Source organism: Triticum dicoccoides, chromosome 3B (genome assembly GCF_002162155.2).
Source record: "Triticum dicoccoides isolate Atlit2015 ecotype Zavitan chromosome 3B, WEW_v2.0, whole genome shotgun sequence".
Classification (NCBI taxonomy): Eukaryota; Viridiplantae; Streptophyta; class Magnoliopsida; order Poales; family Poaceae; genus Triticum; species Triticum dicoccoides.
In genome coordinates, this window is record NC_041385.1 from 34,740,438 (window position 1) to 34,757,594 (window position 17,157).

General features: G+C 45.2%; 2 protein-coding genes across 2 annotated transcripts; one reads left to right on the forward strand and one right to left on the reverse strand.

Moving 5' to 3' along the window:
- Positions 1-5,194: 5,194 nt before the first annotated feature.
- On the reverse strand, positions 5,195-6,958 carry LOC119280658 (putrescine hydroxycinnamoyltransferase 3-like). Its single transcript, XM_037561450.1, has one exon. The coding sequence runs from the start codon at positions 6,881-6,883 to the stop codon at positions 5,519-5,521; it is 1,365 nt and encodes a 454-aa protein (XP_037417347.1). The 5' UTR covers positions 6,884-6,958; the 3' UTR covers positions 5,195-5,518.
- Positions 6,959-12,928: 5,970 nt separating this feature from the next.
- On the forward strand, positions 12,929-14,615 carry LOC119280659. The gene is made up of 5 exons (XM_037561451.1): positions 12,929-12,966; positions 13,144-13,203; positions 13,305-13,572; positions 13,669-13,929; positions 14,045-14,615. Exons 3-5 carry the CDS (start codon positions 13,381-13,383, stop codon positions 14,063-14,065), a joined length of 474 nt encoding a protein of 157 aa, XP_037417348.1. The 5' UTR covers positions 12,929-12,966; positions 13,144-13,203; positions 13,305-13,380; the 3' UTR covers positions 14,066-14,615.
- The last annotated feature ends 2,542 nt before the right edge of the window (positions 14,616-17,157 follow it).

Genomic DNA, 17,157 nt, shown 5'->3' on the forward strand with positions numbered 1-17,157 from the left:
TAATTCTACTATAATCCAAGCTAGATTATGCCAAAAAGAGAAAGCATTGGGTGTGGATAGAATTGTCAAAAAAGGTGGTGATTCGGATAACAAAGTTAATTCGGCTATTGAAAAGAGCGAATCAAATATTACGTATGGCGAATCTTTTCTAGAAAAACAGGATGACAAGGTGTTGGGGAGCTATTCGAAAGAGGAACAACATATCGTTCAAGTAACACAACTGTCATGCTCTCCCAACGTGTTCGAAAAGGTATCTAGAAAGTGATTTACCTATCTTTCGATTTGGTCGCAACTTTATTGTTGATGCTTCTATAAGAAAAATTCTCATAAGTAATTTTGAAAGACCAATGAAGAAGGGAAATTTACTTGTTAGCAATAAAACTGTTATAGAGCATATCGGTCAATCTATTGTGCCATTTATAAAGACCGATAGTGACTTATTATTGCAGACAAAGTTTTTCCCATTGCAAATTTCATATCTAATTGGGTAGCTTTGCTTGTTTCATACTTGGCTTGCACTTGGTCTCAATTGAGACATGTGTATTCTACTATTTTTGTTTCAGAAATTAAAGCTGAGGTCAAATTCTTTTGAGAACTCCGATGCTAATATAATATCTTATCAAAATACATCGGAGATAGGGTGCAAAACACGATTCATAGTCGAATGGGGATATTTCAAATTTGAACCATTCGTTTGCTTAACTCCAAAGCCGTTTTCACACCAAGATCGGCGAGAAAACAAGAAGTATACCTTCAATTCAAGAATGTGTGATCAAATATTTGACTTGTTGCTGAAAAATAATTACATTAGAGTTCTTGATCACCATGTGAAGCCATCAATCCAAGGACGAATGTATTGCAAGTTGCATGATTCGTCCAAGCATAATTTTAAGGATTGCAACATGTTTCGTCAAATAGTTAAATCGGCCATTGATAAAGGACGATTAAAATTTGTTGAAATACCAAGGGATGACCAGTCTATTCCGGTTGGTCCTAATGGAAAAAACTTTTTGAATCGGCTGCTTCAAGACGATTCTTTTAAAGATGAGAAGGTAAAAACTACAGGTGATGGGATCAAGCTTTCAAGTAAAGAAGTTTTCCAAGAGCACAATGAAAATATTCTTGAAGGCATGAGTTCTATAGAAGATACAATGAAGATGCCAAGGACTGGGGGGCAACAAAGCAATCCAAAGATCGATGCAAGCAAAACAAAAGGAGATAAGGGCCACAATAAGCACAAGCACAAGAAATCAAAGGTCACTTTTGCATAGTTATTAGATAAATATCAAAAGAGAAGTGAAGAGAATGCTGCTTATCGACTGAATAATGCAAAAGCATCAAGATCATCCCCTAGGTGCAAATCCATGGATCGGTATTGGCAAAAAGTGAATTTCAATGCAACGTGTTCATATCCTTATTTTGGGTCGCCAATGCCAATGCCATGGATGCCTCCCTATGCTCATGTAGATCGATATTCATCATGGGACAGGTATGGTACAATGGCACATTCTCCATCATATTTTAGACCATCTCACCATTATTATGCAGCTGCAAGAAGATCAACGTTCAGTGAGCTGTCATATGTTCAAGACCGTTTCATTAAGAAAGAATTAGTCCGGAGCTCAAGAAAGAAGGAAGAGGTGATCAAACAAGTATATCGAGTTAAAAAAGATGGTAGCAAGAGTGCCAATTCATATTTGATCTTAACGGATAAAGAGCCAATTAAAGTGTTAACATTGGTTACTAAAGGCAATGAGATGAAGCAATCAATAGTCGAGAATCAAAGTGCCAAATTTGAAGAAAAGAAGTTGAAAGTGCACAACATAAAACAAGAGTTGTCATTAGTTCAAACAAAATCACAGCCGGGGCGCTCACTCGGCTTATCGTATTGGCAAGAAAAGAAATTACAAAAACTTAGTGCACAAGGGCTCGAAAAGAGAAACATGGCATGGGTTCCCAAAGGAAATAATCAAAACAAGAGTGATGTGCAAGGTTTCATTTCAAGAAGTGCGACAAAGGTAAAGAAGGAAAAGAGTGAAAATTATGAACGACCAAGCCGAAGGTTTCAATGTCTTCGGTGCACACATTATCCACATTCTCCAGCTATGCCATTGATGCCGGTGACATGGAATTCATCCTCAGATATCACTGGTTATCCTCCATGGACTTATTTTGATCCATGGATACAATATAACTTCTTACAACATGCAAGGGTTTTACCTCATCACCATACATTCAATTAGCTGTATTTTGTTGCTAATCAAAGTGGCTGATATATAACTATCGCCCTAAGCAAAGACATGGCCGATATATAATTATCGCCCGAAGCACATATAAATGGACGATGGAGTGTTGACATCGTCCTTAGAAGAAACTCTGGACAAATTATTTTTCGGCATCCAAGTTTTGTCGAAAAACAGGGGGGCATGTGTTGACACCAGATTTTTGCATGGTCAAGAACTTATTTAAGATGGCCTCAAATGGAGAAGTGATCTACATGAAAGAGTTCCGTATTGTTGATATGAACATCCTTGAAGTTTGGGTCATCGCCGTCCGATTTCATCTCGAAGGCCCAAACTATGCTCAAAGTACTAAGATCTTATACTCAAAGTACAGTTTGGCCGATTAAGCCCCCAAGACGACCTCAAATAGAAAAATGATCTACACGTTTTGTCTTCGTCTCGTTGAAATGGTCAATTTTGATATAACAATCATGCAAATCCGAGTTCGTATGCAAAAGTTAGAGCAATCGGAGTGCAGCCCTGTCACGAGGCGAGATGTGGCACCCCACCAGACACCTGTCTGATAGGTAGCGCGAGGAATAGCCTGTTTTGCGCGACCGATTTGACACTCAAAATGACCTTTGATCACAAAACCTTCAACATGAAAGTTGTCCGTATCGTCGAAACGGTCAAGATTGCTTTTGGGCTTGTTTCCATACGAGATCGTTTACCACGACAAAAAAGTCCCGCAAGGTGCAGCCAGTTTATACCAAACAGTTTTGGAAAGTTCGGACAAAACCAATCCGAATTTGACTAGGGTTTTGGACGTGAATCCAAGTCTTTTCCTTGCATGGGAAGTCCAGTCGCCTCTTATATATCTAAGGGGTGACAGCCGATTGAACAACACACAATCGAACAATCATCTACCACTTTTTTATCTATTATCTTTTCTCCTTAACCCTAGTTCTTCTTCTTTCTCTTTCTTCGTCTGTTCTTCTTGTTGCAGGGCGGCGAACCTTGAGGCCTTAGGGGTGATCAGGTCGACCTAGGGCAGCCCATAGCCGCCTCGCGCCCTAACGGGGTCCCTCCCGGGCATGTGGGGTTTCGGGTCCTCAAAAGCACCCGCCGGATTGTCTTGCGTACCCCGCTTCCGGCGGGTCTCCTTCGACGTGAGCTGCGGTGCATCACCCCCGGCGTCGAGGGTACACGGTGACATGTTCTTGTGCGAACAACTACATACATGACTATTAGATGATCAAGCGAGTAGAGCCTTGTGCCTGGTATATATATAGTCCATTATGAAGTGTCTTCGATCCTTCCTCCAGTAACACTCTGTAATAGCAAGTTAGCTGGCTATAGATGGATGCATGTTTCCCATGACTAGTAGCTATTACTTCCAGTAATTAGCTGGGTAATAATCAAAGGGAAACTATCAATCCTTCCTAGATCAGTTATTATTAGACACATGTGCAGTTTTTCTATGTGATGTTGGAGTGAAACAAGTAAGCTGAGTGTTCATGCGCTGCTTATGCATGCTTTTGAGAAGCAGGGGGCGTCCTGCAATCGAACGCCCGGGTTACTCAAGACTCCAGCTGGGTTCGGGCGTAGAATGATTCTTTTTCTTCTTCTCGTCTGTGAGTCCACTGTCCACCCCTCATTCTTGTGCTTTTAAACTTCAGAGGGACTGAAGCCGAAAACAAAGTGTAAACTGCAATTGTATACTCCCTTCGGTCCACATCACTTATCATTGATTTAATAGAATGTTTTACTAAATCAGCGACAACAAATGTGGAGGGATTAGTGAGTTCAAAAATCATAGTCCTAGATGTACATATTATCATCAGCATGGCTTGCCGCACACAGGTCGTTCAACATCCATATGTTTTTTTGACTGCTTGGCCCCCGTGTCATCCTCCCACGCCACCCGAAAGTGGTTTTTTATAGCTCAGGCTACATGGCACCTTCTATCTATACCGTTCATTGGCCTCTTGTTCCTTGAGATTTGCGTCAAGTCAGACAAGACCAGATGCAAAAGATGCAGTTGATTACAGACATGTTTGAACTTTTGTTATGACCTTGTAAGAGAGAGAGTGAAAAGAAGGAGAGGGAACGGTCTCTTGCGAATAAAAAAAGATAGAGCAATCTCCCTGCATTGCATGCAGCATACAAGAGCAGGTCACATGGGTGAACAGTAACTTGCTAATAAGAAAGAGGTGTGAACAGTGTGTCAGCTGAATGCAACACTTTCTCTCTCTGCAATTGCATGTTCTCTCTCTTAAGCTTTGCATCGAGATTGAAAACAACTCGCCATGCAACACACAACTCTCTCTCCCCACCTTTGCATGCAACACACAGCCTCTCTTCACATATGCGACACACAGCCTCTGGCACGTAGTGCAGTGGACTGAGTCAAGACTGTGTGCTGGTAAGAAAAGAAATGCAACAGTGGGATTCCTGACAATGTTGTCTGCTAATTGTCTGACTGCCTATAACCATTGCACATATCCCAAGGTGAACCGATGGTGGTGATAGTAGGTACCGTGTAGCTGGGGCTAGGAAAGAACTTTGCGGAAGATGATTCGTCTATATCTCAGCAGGGCTCTACCTCATCCCCAACCTCTCGCCGCAGCCGGTTGGAGCAGCCGAGTAAAGCCCTGTGCGGCGTACGGCGGCGGCAGGGCAAAACACAGACATTTACGTGTCATGGCAATAGAGTCTTTAGTTGGTCTCAATAAAGCTATTATTTCGGATCAGCAACAGAATGCCATGCCTGAAGTCCCTACTGATGGGCATGTTGTGTGTGTTATGAAGAAACTTGACAACCACCTTATACACACTTTAGCCCCAAACATTAATGCTATGGAGGAACAACAACAAATTTATCTAGGTAAAATTACTTTGAAAGCCCTGCATGCACAATATTTTAATTGTCCGATCATAGTACAATACATAATCTAGCGCCCCATGGAGTCGTGCTGTTAATTGATCCATCATTTTTGTCCTAGTCAAGTTTAACCTCTACATGTCCAACCTGATTAGTGATAATTGGCATTTGCTTCGCGGCGAAGCTCGTCAATTTTTATTCTCCCGTTGCAACGCATGAGCATGTATGTTTGCTAGTAGTAGGTAAAAAAAAAGATAAAGACAGATTAGGTAGAGATTAAACTCGGTTTATTCTTAAGAAATTCTCAGGCAAAAAGAAAAAAACACACACAAGGAAACCATCTTGGATGGGCTGTTTTATCCGAGGATGCATCATTTATTCATGTCCTGCATGCGTCCCTGGCTCGCTCTCGCTACTCTTTGTCATGGTGATCGATGGAGTAGAGACACTGCTTGAAGGCCTCGAGGTTGTCCTGGAAGACAGGCACGAAGGCGTCGATGCTGCCGTCCCCGATGTAGGACGGCGCAAGGAAGATAAGCCCTTCCGCCGGGATGTAGGACGGCATGACGTACGTTGGGGTGCCCGTGCCGAAGTCCATGTCGTAGAACTGAAAGGTGAGCCAGCTGTGCACCTCCAAGTCTGGGCACAGCACGTCCCTCATGTTGATCTCGGAGCTCGGCGCAAGTCCTTCTTGCTCGACAACGCCGGAGGTGGCAAAGTCCACAAACGACCGGAAGTAGGCCGGGTCCGCCACCCTAGCCACCTCGTCGTGGATGAGCTGCGCGGCGTGACTCAGCGGTTGTCCCAGCAGGTCGGACACCCTGGCGCGCGGGAACGCCCAGAGGACTAGGTTGCCGGCATACTCCGCCGGCATGCCGAGGCGGCTGCGGCCGTCCACCGAGATACGCACCGTGGAGATGTCGTCGTGTGAGAGTCCCCGCGCCCGTGTCATGGCGCGCCACAGCTGGGCGAGAATAGTTTCGAATCGGGTAAACGGGCGGTCCCGCCCTTGTGAGGTGGTGTCGCGAAGGCCGGCGATCCAGTCCTTGCTAAAGTGCGCCTTGTGTACAACGATCACCTTCTTGTCGGCGGCGGTCGCTGTGGGCACCGGCGCCGGCGGTGGTGGAAGGTAGTACTCGCGATTGCGGTGGTCGAACTCCAACTCCAACTCGTTGATGCAGTGAGAGGTCAGGCGGGGCTGGAATAGGTCGAGGTGGTTGTACTTGTACATGGGCGGGAGGCCCATAGTGAGACCCCTGGTGGCACGTCCCCACGCGACGAGGAAGTTGCTGGTGGCGCGCCCGTCGGCGACGGCGTGGTTGCGGGCGAACCCCACCGCGAGGGAGCCGCACCTGAACCGCGTGAGCTGCACCACCACCACCTCCTTGATAGCTTCCTCCTCGAGGTCCGGAAGCAGCTGCAGCAGCTCCGGCTTGGGATTGGGCTGGGCCACATCCACATCCACCATGTCGGCGTCCACGCACGCCTCCACCACACGGGCACCCCGGTCATTGAGCAGCACCACCGGCCCCTCGCTGCGGTTGCGGACCAGCTGCCCCGCCAAGGTGCGGTACTCCGAAAGGGCAGCAGCTAGGCCCTTCTCTAGAGCGGCCGCGGTGGGCGCCGGCGCCGGCGCCGCAAAGGCAAAGATCATGGCCATATGCATTTGGTACGTCACCTTGTCAAAGACAGAGAGAGGGATGTACTCGGGGGCGCCGGCGGCCAGCTTGGTGGACGCGGGCTTGACGAGCTTGGAGCTCAGGACGTGGACCTCCATTGCCGGCGGGGACCCTCTGCGTAGCCAAGTACGTACGTGAAGCTCAACTTTGTGCTTATTGGCTTTTCTGTTTTGTTTCTGTCAGCGGATGTGTGCTTGCTCAGGGCTGCGCCGTATTTATTTATATAGGGTAGGTGTACGGTCGGTGGGCCTCTGGACCGTCGGCACCCATGCCGACAATGCCATGTTACCTACTATTAATACCAAACAATCTGACCCAAATTAACTAGACCAGTAACACCTGCCATGTGCAAAAACACAATATCATGGAAATTCCTATTTGACACATTTTACGTCAAACTGTCAGGGCGATGCACACCCTGTTGGAGTTAAACTCGACGTGGGTTTCTCCCGTACGTGTGTACGCAGGTGTCCGGATAGGATACGTGACAGTCACCTAATAGGATTTGCATGTACGTAACTGAATAGGACTAGTAGTAGCCATCGACTCGGTTCGGTGCAATCTAGTCTAGGTTCTATATATACATGTAAAGCCCCTTGTACAAACCGTGAGAAGAAATAAAGAACCAGGAGCGATACGCCCCTGTGGCAATCCAATCGTGTGTGTACGTACGTGTGTTTCCGGCCGAAATCGATCTAGCTAAGAAGGATCGTGGTGGCTGTTGTGTACGTGCATATTGCATATTGGAGACTAGCTTTCCACCACGGTTGCAGCTCGGCGTAAAAGCAATTCGTCGAGTTCGTCAGCAAGCTTTGTCTGTCATCGTCGTTCGTCGTCGGTCATCATCGTCGTCGGAAAGTATTCGGTGTCGGGTCTGGGCCAACAATTGGTATCAGAGCAAGGTTGATCTTCTAGTAACGGGAGATCATGTCGGACGACGAGGACAAGTCCAAGCAGCTGGTGGAGTACTCCGGTGCAGCTAAAGTAATTGCTGCTCCGGCGAGTTCGTCGTATCCACGGTTTGATCGCGAGAACTTCGGGGTCTGGAAGGCCCTCATGGAGTGTGGTCTCCGCGCCAACGAGCTATGGGACGCGGTGGATCCCGGAGGCGACGCGTTCAAGAAGGAGGGAGCCGAGCACCGGAAGGATCGGCAGGCGGCGTCAGCGATTTACTCGGTGATGCCGATGGATGTCCTCCAGCACCTAATCGCCAAAGCAACGGCGAAGGAGGTGTGGGATATGCTCAAGCTCATGTTCGAGGGACACACCCGTGTCAAGCAAGCCAATCTTCAAACTCTCCTAAGGAACTACGAGACTTTGGTCATGGGCGATGATGAGTCCGTGGATGTGTTTGCTTCACGGGTGGCTACTCTCGTCAATCGGATCCGCGCGCTTGGTGAAAACCTTACGGAGACCTCGGTTGTCCGGCGGTTCTTGCGCGCAGCCCCTCCCCGGTACCTGCAAATTGTCACGGCGATCGAGCAGTGCGTCGATCTCGCGACTCTCTCCATCGACGATTTTGTCGGACGGTACAAGGCTCATGATGAGCGTATGCGATACAGTCTTGGGGACGGGAGGAACGATGAGCTTGTGATGCTCACGAAGGCGCAGTGGATCGCCCTAGAAAAGAGAGGCGGATCCATAAGCAGTAGCAAGAAGAAGGGGAAGCAGCGTTCGACGAGAAAGAACTTCGCTGACTCGGACGACGACTCAGACGATGAGGCTGCACCTGCACCACCGAGGAGGAAGTTTGACATCAGGAAAGTGAGGTGTTATAACTGTGGCCTCCTTGGTCACTTCAAGGCTGACTGCGAGAAAGCACCGAAGCAGAAGGCGCTCATGGCCCAGCAAGGTGACGACGGTGACATGATGTTGATGACTGAACTCGTGGATGAGGAGGATCCAGTTCTTCGAGCGCAGGCTAAAGAAATTGTCGCGCTCGTGGAAGAAAAGGTTTGCCATCATGATCATGATTCGGAAACCTGTGTCGAAGCTACAGATGCAGGGGATGATTCCGAAATTTATGTCGATGTTACAGGCATAAGTGCCAACTTTGCTGGAGCGGATGCAGCAATAGCTGCGTGTGCTCGACCATGGAGAAGTAATCTTTGTGATGTTCAGAGGTCCGTAGGTGGCCACAAAAATAGCACTGGACATGGTGTCTCGCTGAGTAGGCCGAAAGCACCGGCCGCAGGCACCAAAGCTGGATCCCTTGTGCGGAGTAAGGGCGCCTCGCACCCAGCAGCGAGTGCTGCACAAGGAGCCTCCAAGACAGCTACGTGTGGTGGCCTAGCCACAAGAGAAGGCTCGCATGGTGGGCTACAAACAAGTCCAGCAGGAGGGCTTGGTGGCTCACGTGGTGAGCTAGGGCCATCTATACCTAGTGACGTTGCAAGTGATCCAGGAGATATGCAAGGTCCATTACCAGCGCATGTACGTATAGTTTTGCCATGCTTGGCCACTATAATGCAAGAAGATGGGAACGGCAAGGTAACATCCGTACCCGGGGATGAAAGTCTAGCTTTGCCAAAAGCAATGTGCGAAGCAAACGGTGAGGAGTTACTCCTGAAGGTACAAGGAGCCATGCAAATAATGTCGTCTCCGAAGGCACAAGAGACGAGGACAACGCCACCTACACCTGTTCTGCTACAACCGGTGTTACACCCATATTCGGAGAAGACTCTTCGGACGATTGACCCGGCAAAAGTGAAAGGGAGTGGGCGACGGTGTCTAGCAAACGCCGAGGAACCGGCGGAATTCAAGGGCGCAAATACGAAGGAATATTGGCGTCAGGCTATGGAAGAAGAGTTGAGGTCGATCCACGACAATAATGCATGGGTGCTTGTGGATCTTCCCAACAATGAAAAAGTCATGGATCTCAAGTGGGAATTTATGATCAAGAAAGATGCCGATGGGGCCGTGAACCACAAAGCAAGGCTAGTAGACAAAGAGTACATGCAAGAGGAAGGTGCGGACTTCGAAGAAGTGTTCGTTCCCGTTGCAAAGATGAAATCGGTGGAATTACTCATCGCTCTCGCGGTTCAGGAATCATGGAAGATACATCGCATGGATGTAAAACCTGTGTTTTTGAATGGCGAGTTAGAAGGAGATGTGTATGTGAATCAGCCACCGGGATTCATCAAAGAGGGAGAGGAACACAAGGTACTGAAACTACACAAAGTATTGTACGGGCTACAGCAAGGCTCTCGGGCATGGAGCATCAAACTTGATCAAACTTTGATTTCTCTTGGATTTGAGAAAGCCCCACTAGAGCATCCAATGTACAAGAGAGGTGAAGTCAGGGATCGTCTACTAGCTGGCATCTACGTCGACGACCTGTTGATAACTGGAGCAGATGAAGAGGTGATTGCAAAGTTTAAGCTACAAATGAAGGAGCTTTTCAAGATGGATGATCTAGGTTTATTGAGTTGCAACCTCGGGATTGAGGTACATCAAAAGTCGAAGGGGATCACACTATGCCAGGAGGCATATGCAAGGAAGATACTTGAAAGCCGTGGCATGAAAGATTGCAATCATATTGTCGCTTCAATGGAACCTCGTCTTGAGATGAGCAAGAAGGAGATGGTGAAACTAATTAGCTACAGTGGTAGTGGCAAGGAAGGAATTGTTGGCGACCGTAAGTGTACCTCGGACGTAGCATATTTCCTTGGTGAAAGCATAGTAAGTTGGCTATCACGAAAGCAGAAAGTGGTGGCATCGACTTCAAGTGAAGCAGAGTGCCAAGGTGTGTGGCTAGGACGGCTACACAGTGATCTCATGGATCGAGATCTGGAGCAAGTGGTGCTCAACATTGACAGTGAGTCTACGTTTTTTCTACGCGAGGATACAGTTCGGCATGACAGGAGCAGGCACATTGATACGATGTATCTTTACATAAAGGATTGCGTGAAAGAAGGGATGACGAAGGTCAACTACGGTTGTACGGATGATCAGCTGGCGGACATCCTAACCAAGGCTTGGGTCAGCATCGAGCTGTGACATGACGACGTCGTGTTTAGGGGGGTGATTGTTGGAATAACCACGACGTGCGTGGGTTTTGGATCGAGAGAAGTTCTTGGAGATGCAAAGAAGGATCGGCGTCGGAGCTGTGACGTGACGGCGTCGTGTTTAGGGGGGTGATTGTTGGAGTTAAACTCGACGTGGGTTTCTCCCGTACGTGTGTACGCAGGTGTCCGGATAGGATACGTGACAGTCACCTAATAGGATTTGCATGTACGTAACTGAATAGGACTAGTAGTAGCCATCGACTCGGTTCGGTGCAATCTAGTCTAGGTTCTATATATACATGTAAAGCCCCTTGTACAAACCGTGAGAAGAAATAAAGAACCAGGAGCGATACGCCCCTGTGGCAATCCAATCGTGTGTGTACGTACGTGTGTTTCCGGCCGAAATCGATCTAGCTAAGAAGGATCGTGGTGGCTGTTGTGTACGTGCATATTGCATATTGGAGACTAGCTTTCCACCACGGTTGCAGCTCGGCGTAAAAGCAATTCGTCGAGTTCGTCAGCAAGCTTTGTCTGTCATCGTCGTTCGTCGTCGGTCATCATCGTCGTCGGAAAGTACTCGGTGTCGGGTCTGGGCCAGACCACATCGCCGAGTACTTTCCAGCGATAGGCGATGACCGACGATGACGAACGACGAACAAAGCTACTTCTAGCCGGACGCAACGCAGTGCAAAGCTAGCACCAAGTTGTCCTGATCGATTCTTTGATAGGACGTATACTAGTACTAGCAGTAAGCTAGCTAGCTATCGACTTGATCTATCCTAGCTGATGCACAATACGTACGCACACGGAAGACGCCGGCGTTTTGCCACAGGCACGTATCGTGCCTGTTTGGATCTGTATTACTTTCACAAATCGATAGTACAAGGGGTAGGAGTACACGCATATAAATATGCTCAAGATAGACTAGAAGCTAACCTACTCGGTCTCTACTTCTAATCCTACCCGGTGACTGTTTCTGTGTACGAGCCGGACACAGTGCCATGCACGTCGTGGTTATTCCAACACACCCTTCGCCCGTCTTTGGGCCGGCATTTTTTCCTGTTTTCTGTTTCGACCGACTCCATTGGCGCACACCTGTTTCCTCGTTACCCTTTCTTCCTGCGGCTGCTTTACTTTGATTCCTTCTCTCCTTGCTCCTCTCGATTCTTCCCCATGGTCTTCATTCCTTCCTCCTTCGTGCGTCTTGTTCGCTAGGTGCTCTAGATTTTCATCTTCTCTCCCCTTCCTGCAAGTCTCTCGGATGGAATTAGGGTTAGCTGATTTTGTTCTTCGTTGTTGGTAGATGGTGTTTTGACAACCAAAATCCGAGGAATAACACTTCAATTTTGTGATAACTGGTCGAGGTTCGTCAGATCCGGTGTTCCCCGTTTGTTTTTTATTACAATTTACTAAGTTCCTCAACTGCATTCGTCTCTCTTTTTCTGTTTGTATTTGCAGGTTCGTCTGAGATCTAACAGATCATGGTTGTTCTAGAGGGTTGTAGGTAAATCATTACAGCAAGTACTAGTCAACTATTTTCTGTTCTGGTGCTTGACAGTTTTGTTCATAACCCTTTTGTGTGGATATGTTTTAAGATGTTTTGGATACGCCTATAGAAGTGAACAAGCATCTCCCTTCAATTGTGTAGTTGCTCTGAATTTTCCATGTATATACTTATGCAGTGGCCACTGGCGGAGCGCTCCGGTGGGCGAGGTATGGCGCCTGCCATACCTTGATTATTGGCAAAACAAATTATACGTATGTATCTATCACTCGGCCGCTCTCTGTCTCCGCTCGCAGGAGCCAGGCAGCCAGCGGTGGCCTCGAGCCCTCGAACGCAGCCGGCTCCAGCGCCCTCTGCCCATGACCCCACGTCCCCTCTGGTCCCACCCACCTAAAAAAAAAGAAAACCAACGACCCAGCCGCGACCACGCAGTCCACGCTCCGTCCCTGCCCGAGACCCAAACCTAGCTAGCGCGGCGGGCCGGCGGCGCCGGCTTACCTGGCGCGAGGACCAAGCGAGCGCGGGCGGCGGAACCGCGGAAGGCTGGGGGCGGCGGCTCCAGTGGCGCAGCAAGCGACGGCAGCAGCAAGCGGCGGCTCCGGCGGCGGCTTCAGCAGCAGCTCCGGCGGCGACTCCAGCGGCGCGGCGGCTTCAACGGCGGCTCCAGCAGGTAATCCCCATGTCCACTCCTCTGCGGCTCTGCCCATGACCGAACTCTGAAGTCTGAACTTTGAATCTTTGATGGCAGTGGCTTTTTTGTTTTGTCAAAGTGTCAATTGTTTAGATTGCTAGAAGATGGTAATTGTTTAGACCTAATAAGATGCCCAACCGGCTCATTTTTGTCTAGATTGCTAGAAGATGGAAGGAAAGGGAAAGGGACTAGTAAATCCAAAGAAAAGAGGAAGAGGTAATATCTCATTTTTCTGAAATTTTGTAGCAATTTTGAACAGCAGCTTGAAGCCTTAAATTCAACCATGTTTTAGTGATATATTAATCTTCTCATTGCAGATTTGAAACGTCCTTGGTCAGACCTGGAGATACAAGATGGGGCTCTCATTACACAACCTTATCTCACATTGAATCAATGTGGGATGCAGTCATAGAAGTTTTGGGCATTGTTGAGGATGATGTGCGTGTTCCATGTAGAGCAGGAGGTTTGGTTCATCAAATGGAGACTTTTAGCTTTGTGTTCATCCTGAAGATGATGCTAAAGAGCCTTCGTATGACAAATGATTTGTCTCTTCTATTGCAAAAGAAGGATCAAAATGTTGTTCAGGTATGTGATCGATCATGTTATATGTATCTACTCTGCTTGATATATTTTGTTCATGAAAACATACATGCATCTAAAATTGTAATTATCTCATTTCAGGCAATGTCATTGGTTACGGATGTGAGAACACGTTTGATCAATTGGAGAAATGATGGTTGGGAGCCACTCTTGGAAGATGTCAAAGCCTTTTGCACCAAAAACGACATTCCAATACCAAATATGGATGACATGTTTACAAAGTGGGGAAAATCAAGAAAAGGTGGACGAAACAATGTCACAGCTGATCATTTTTTTCGTGTGGACACCTTCTATGCTGCCATAGACTCCATCACCACAGAGTTTGATCATCGTTTCAATGAGGTATCTTCAGAGCTGCTCCAGAACTTCTCTTGTCTTGACCCAAGAAACTCCTTTTCTAGGTTCAATGTGAATAAGCTTGCTAGACTTACAGAGATTTATTGTGAGGATTTCTCAGATTATGAACGTGAACATATAGTTGATAACCTCGAGCTATTCATTATCCATATGAGAAGAATTGAAGAATTTAGAGCTTGTCATGATATTGCAAGCCTAGCTAAAAAGATGGTTGAACTTGAAAGGCATGTCATGTTTCCTGCTGTTTATCGTCTCATTGAGTTGGCATTGCTACTACCGGTAGCGACGGCAACAGTTGAAAGAGCCTTCTCATCAATGAAAATCATCAAGACTGAGTTGCGCAGCAAGATGTCTGATGGCTGGCTTAATGACTTGATGGTGTGTTACATTGAGCGAGCGATCTTCAAAAGTATTGATCTTGATAAAATTAAGGAAGATTTTCAGAAGGAAGGTAGGGCACTGCCATTGCCTGGGTCTTCTACACGCCATTAAAAGCTTCATTATCGGTATGTTTTAGGTTGTTTTCCTATTGAGACATGTCTACATTTCCATTGTATTTGGTTATTCGTTCGTAGTGTGTATTGTTAGTCAGTGTTGTTACTTGTTAGTGTGTATTGACTCTTTGATTCGTATAAAAAATAAATCTTAGTGAGACTTCGCCACACCTTAAATTTTTTTCGTGGTCCGCCTCTGGCAGTGGCGATGGTTCTGGTGATACTGATGTAGTTCTCTTCTAGGTTACAACCAGAACTTGTACTAGACCTGTTATAGGATTGAAGTTGTGTGGAATTGTTCTACTATTTAGCTCCATTGTTCTACAGCTTAGTCTTGGTGCTCACTAGATTTCTTTTATGATATGCTAATGTTAGCAATGCTCTTGACCCCCACTCTTTGCCGAAGACGGACACTCTATATATATCGCCGGTGACCAACACCACTCAAGAGTCTTGTTTCTCTGTTATGCATGAGCTAGCTGCTACTGTAAACAAATCCGTTGAATCTCGCTTGGTTTTTCCGGTAAATGCTCGTAGATACAGGAGGTGTCTTCTCTTGAAAATGTTGAGTAACCTAGTATTCATTTCAACATTATTTTGTTTCCATGCAAATCATATAATTTTCTAGTTCACAAATAGTCATTACCCCTTTTAATGTGGTTATCTTCACAATGCATTCTACTCTGCTTTTGAATGTTCAGTTAATTAATTTGAAGCACCTCCTAGTTTGTTTGGCAGCTTAATTAGCGTCTACCTCTCTAATCTGCAAGTTTTGTGATGTCAATTTAACTACGTGTGCACACTGTTTAGCTAACAGTAACTACTTGCTTCCCTGGAAAAACACTAGCTAGTTGCTTGCTGATCTGATTTTCCTCCACTATTTCTGTACCTGATTCTTCATAGACCTTGTTACATTTTTTGATACAAACTAATCTGCGCTTACTCCAGTGTTTTTCTGTTCAACGATTTTTGGAAATCACTCCTCAATCTCGGCAGATTGTTTTCAGAAAGGACAGGAGTAGTTACAAGTAGATGATTACGTTGATTTGTACTTCCATTTCTGTCCCATCAATGTATACGTCAGAAAGCATTCAGCTGTCTAGTTCATATAACAGAATTTCTACCCTGTATGCATGTGTTCTAAAGATTGCATTTTTCTTTTGCATGTTGTTTTCCTATGTATCTCCCACCACAATATTGCATCAGAAATAGAGAAGTTATTCTGAACCATATATTAAGGAAATTCATGTTTTGTTTGTTGTCTTGGTACTATGTTCGAATCACAATGTATTTGAGCACGGATAGATTGTTAATTCAGCTTCTAATAATAATTTCGTCCAAAAATGATTTAAGCATGAATATAACATTTTTTCAATCCAGTTTTTTTAATTTTTTCGAACAAAATATGAATCCTAAAACCTTTTTTGTATGTCTCAAATAATTTTTAAATTTCAAGAACATTTTTTAAATGTCTTGAACAGTTTCTCAAATCTTAGAACATAACTTCAGTTCCAAGAACATTTTTTTTAATATGAAGAACAATTTTTCAAATCCAAGAATAATTTTCTCAATCCTAGAACATTTTTTAAATCATAGGTCATTTCAATCAAAGAATATTTTTTTCAAACTTATAACATAATTTCGATTCTAACAACATTTTTTTAATTCCAAGAACATTTTTAAACATCTTGAACATTTATCGATTGATAGAACATAATTTTGATTCCCAGAATATCTTTTTCAAACCAAGCACATCTTTTGAATTCCAAGAATGTTTTGTAAACCTTAGAACATATGTTAAATTCCAACATCATTTTTGAACCTTAGAACATTTATTTTAATATTAAAAAAATGAATCCTAGAAAAAGTTTCGAATCTTAGAACAAAAGTTGGATCCTAGAACCTGTTTTGAATGCATTGAATAATTTTTGAATTCCAAAAACATTTTTAATGACTTGACCATTTATCGTATCTTTTTTTAGGTGAACATCTATCGGATCTTAGAACATAATTTCAGTTCCAAGAATAATTTTTTAATACCAAGAACAAGTGTTGAATACCAAGAAGATTTTTTGAATTCCAAGAAGATTTTTTGAACTCTAGGATATTTTTGTCCCACAAAAACACACCTATCCGGGGCCATCGAGTTCACCAGGACACTGCCACTGCCAAACCATAACAAATCGAATCCACCGATATGGATCTTGGTCCCACCGAGATGGCCTTGCAAACTCTCTGTAATCGTCTGCAATTATTTCGGTCTCACTGAGTGTTCAATCGGTCCCACTGAGGTGGTTTGCCAACTTTCTTAGCAATGAAATACCACAACCTACCTGATATGATATATGATAATTATAATTCTCTATGATATGCCTTCCCTATAAAGGACCCGAAATACCTTGCTTACGTATCATTGGAAAGTGCATTAACATAAATACGGTACTCCCTCCTTTCCGGTTTATAGGGATTATCTCAAAAATTTAGTTTTTTCATTTTATAAGGCTCAATTTGGTTGTTTCCCAACACATGTTCAGATTCCAAGGTGCATTGAATCATTGCATGCAAGTATTGAGAGAAAATTGACCAATGCATGTAATTTATGCATGCATGCATTGCAATTAATGGATTGATAAACATAATTTTTTGAGAAAAACAAGAGCATTAATTAGGTGCTTTTGCAAACTACAAAAAATATTCCGTCACTCACCATCTACCTTGA

Excerpts from the sequence above, each read along its gene's own strand:
- LOC119280658 (XM_037561450.1), bottom strand. The coding sequence starts at position 6,883 with ATGGAGGTCCACGTCCTGAGCTCCAAGCTCGTCAAGCCCGCGTCCACC.
- LOC119280659 (XM_037561451.1), top strand. The coding sequence starts at position 13,381 with ATGTGGGATGCAGTCATAGAAGTTTTGGGCATTGTTGAGGATGATGTG. Across the intron at positions 13,573-13,668 it reads AGGATCAAAATGTTGTTCAG|GCAATGTCATTGGTTACGGA; the intron begins GTATGTGATCGA and ends ATCTCATTTCAG. Across the intron at positions 13,930-14,044 it reads TTGATCATCGTTTCAATGAG|ATTATGAACGTGAACATATA; the intron begins GTATCTTCAGAG and ends AGGATTTCTCAG.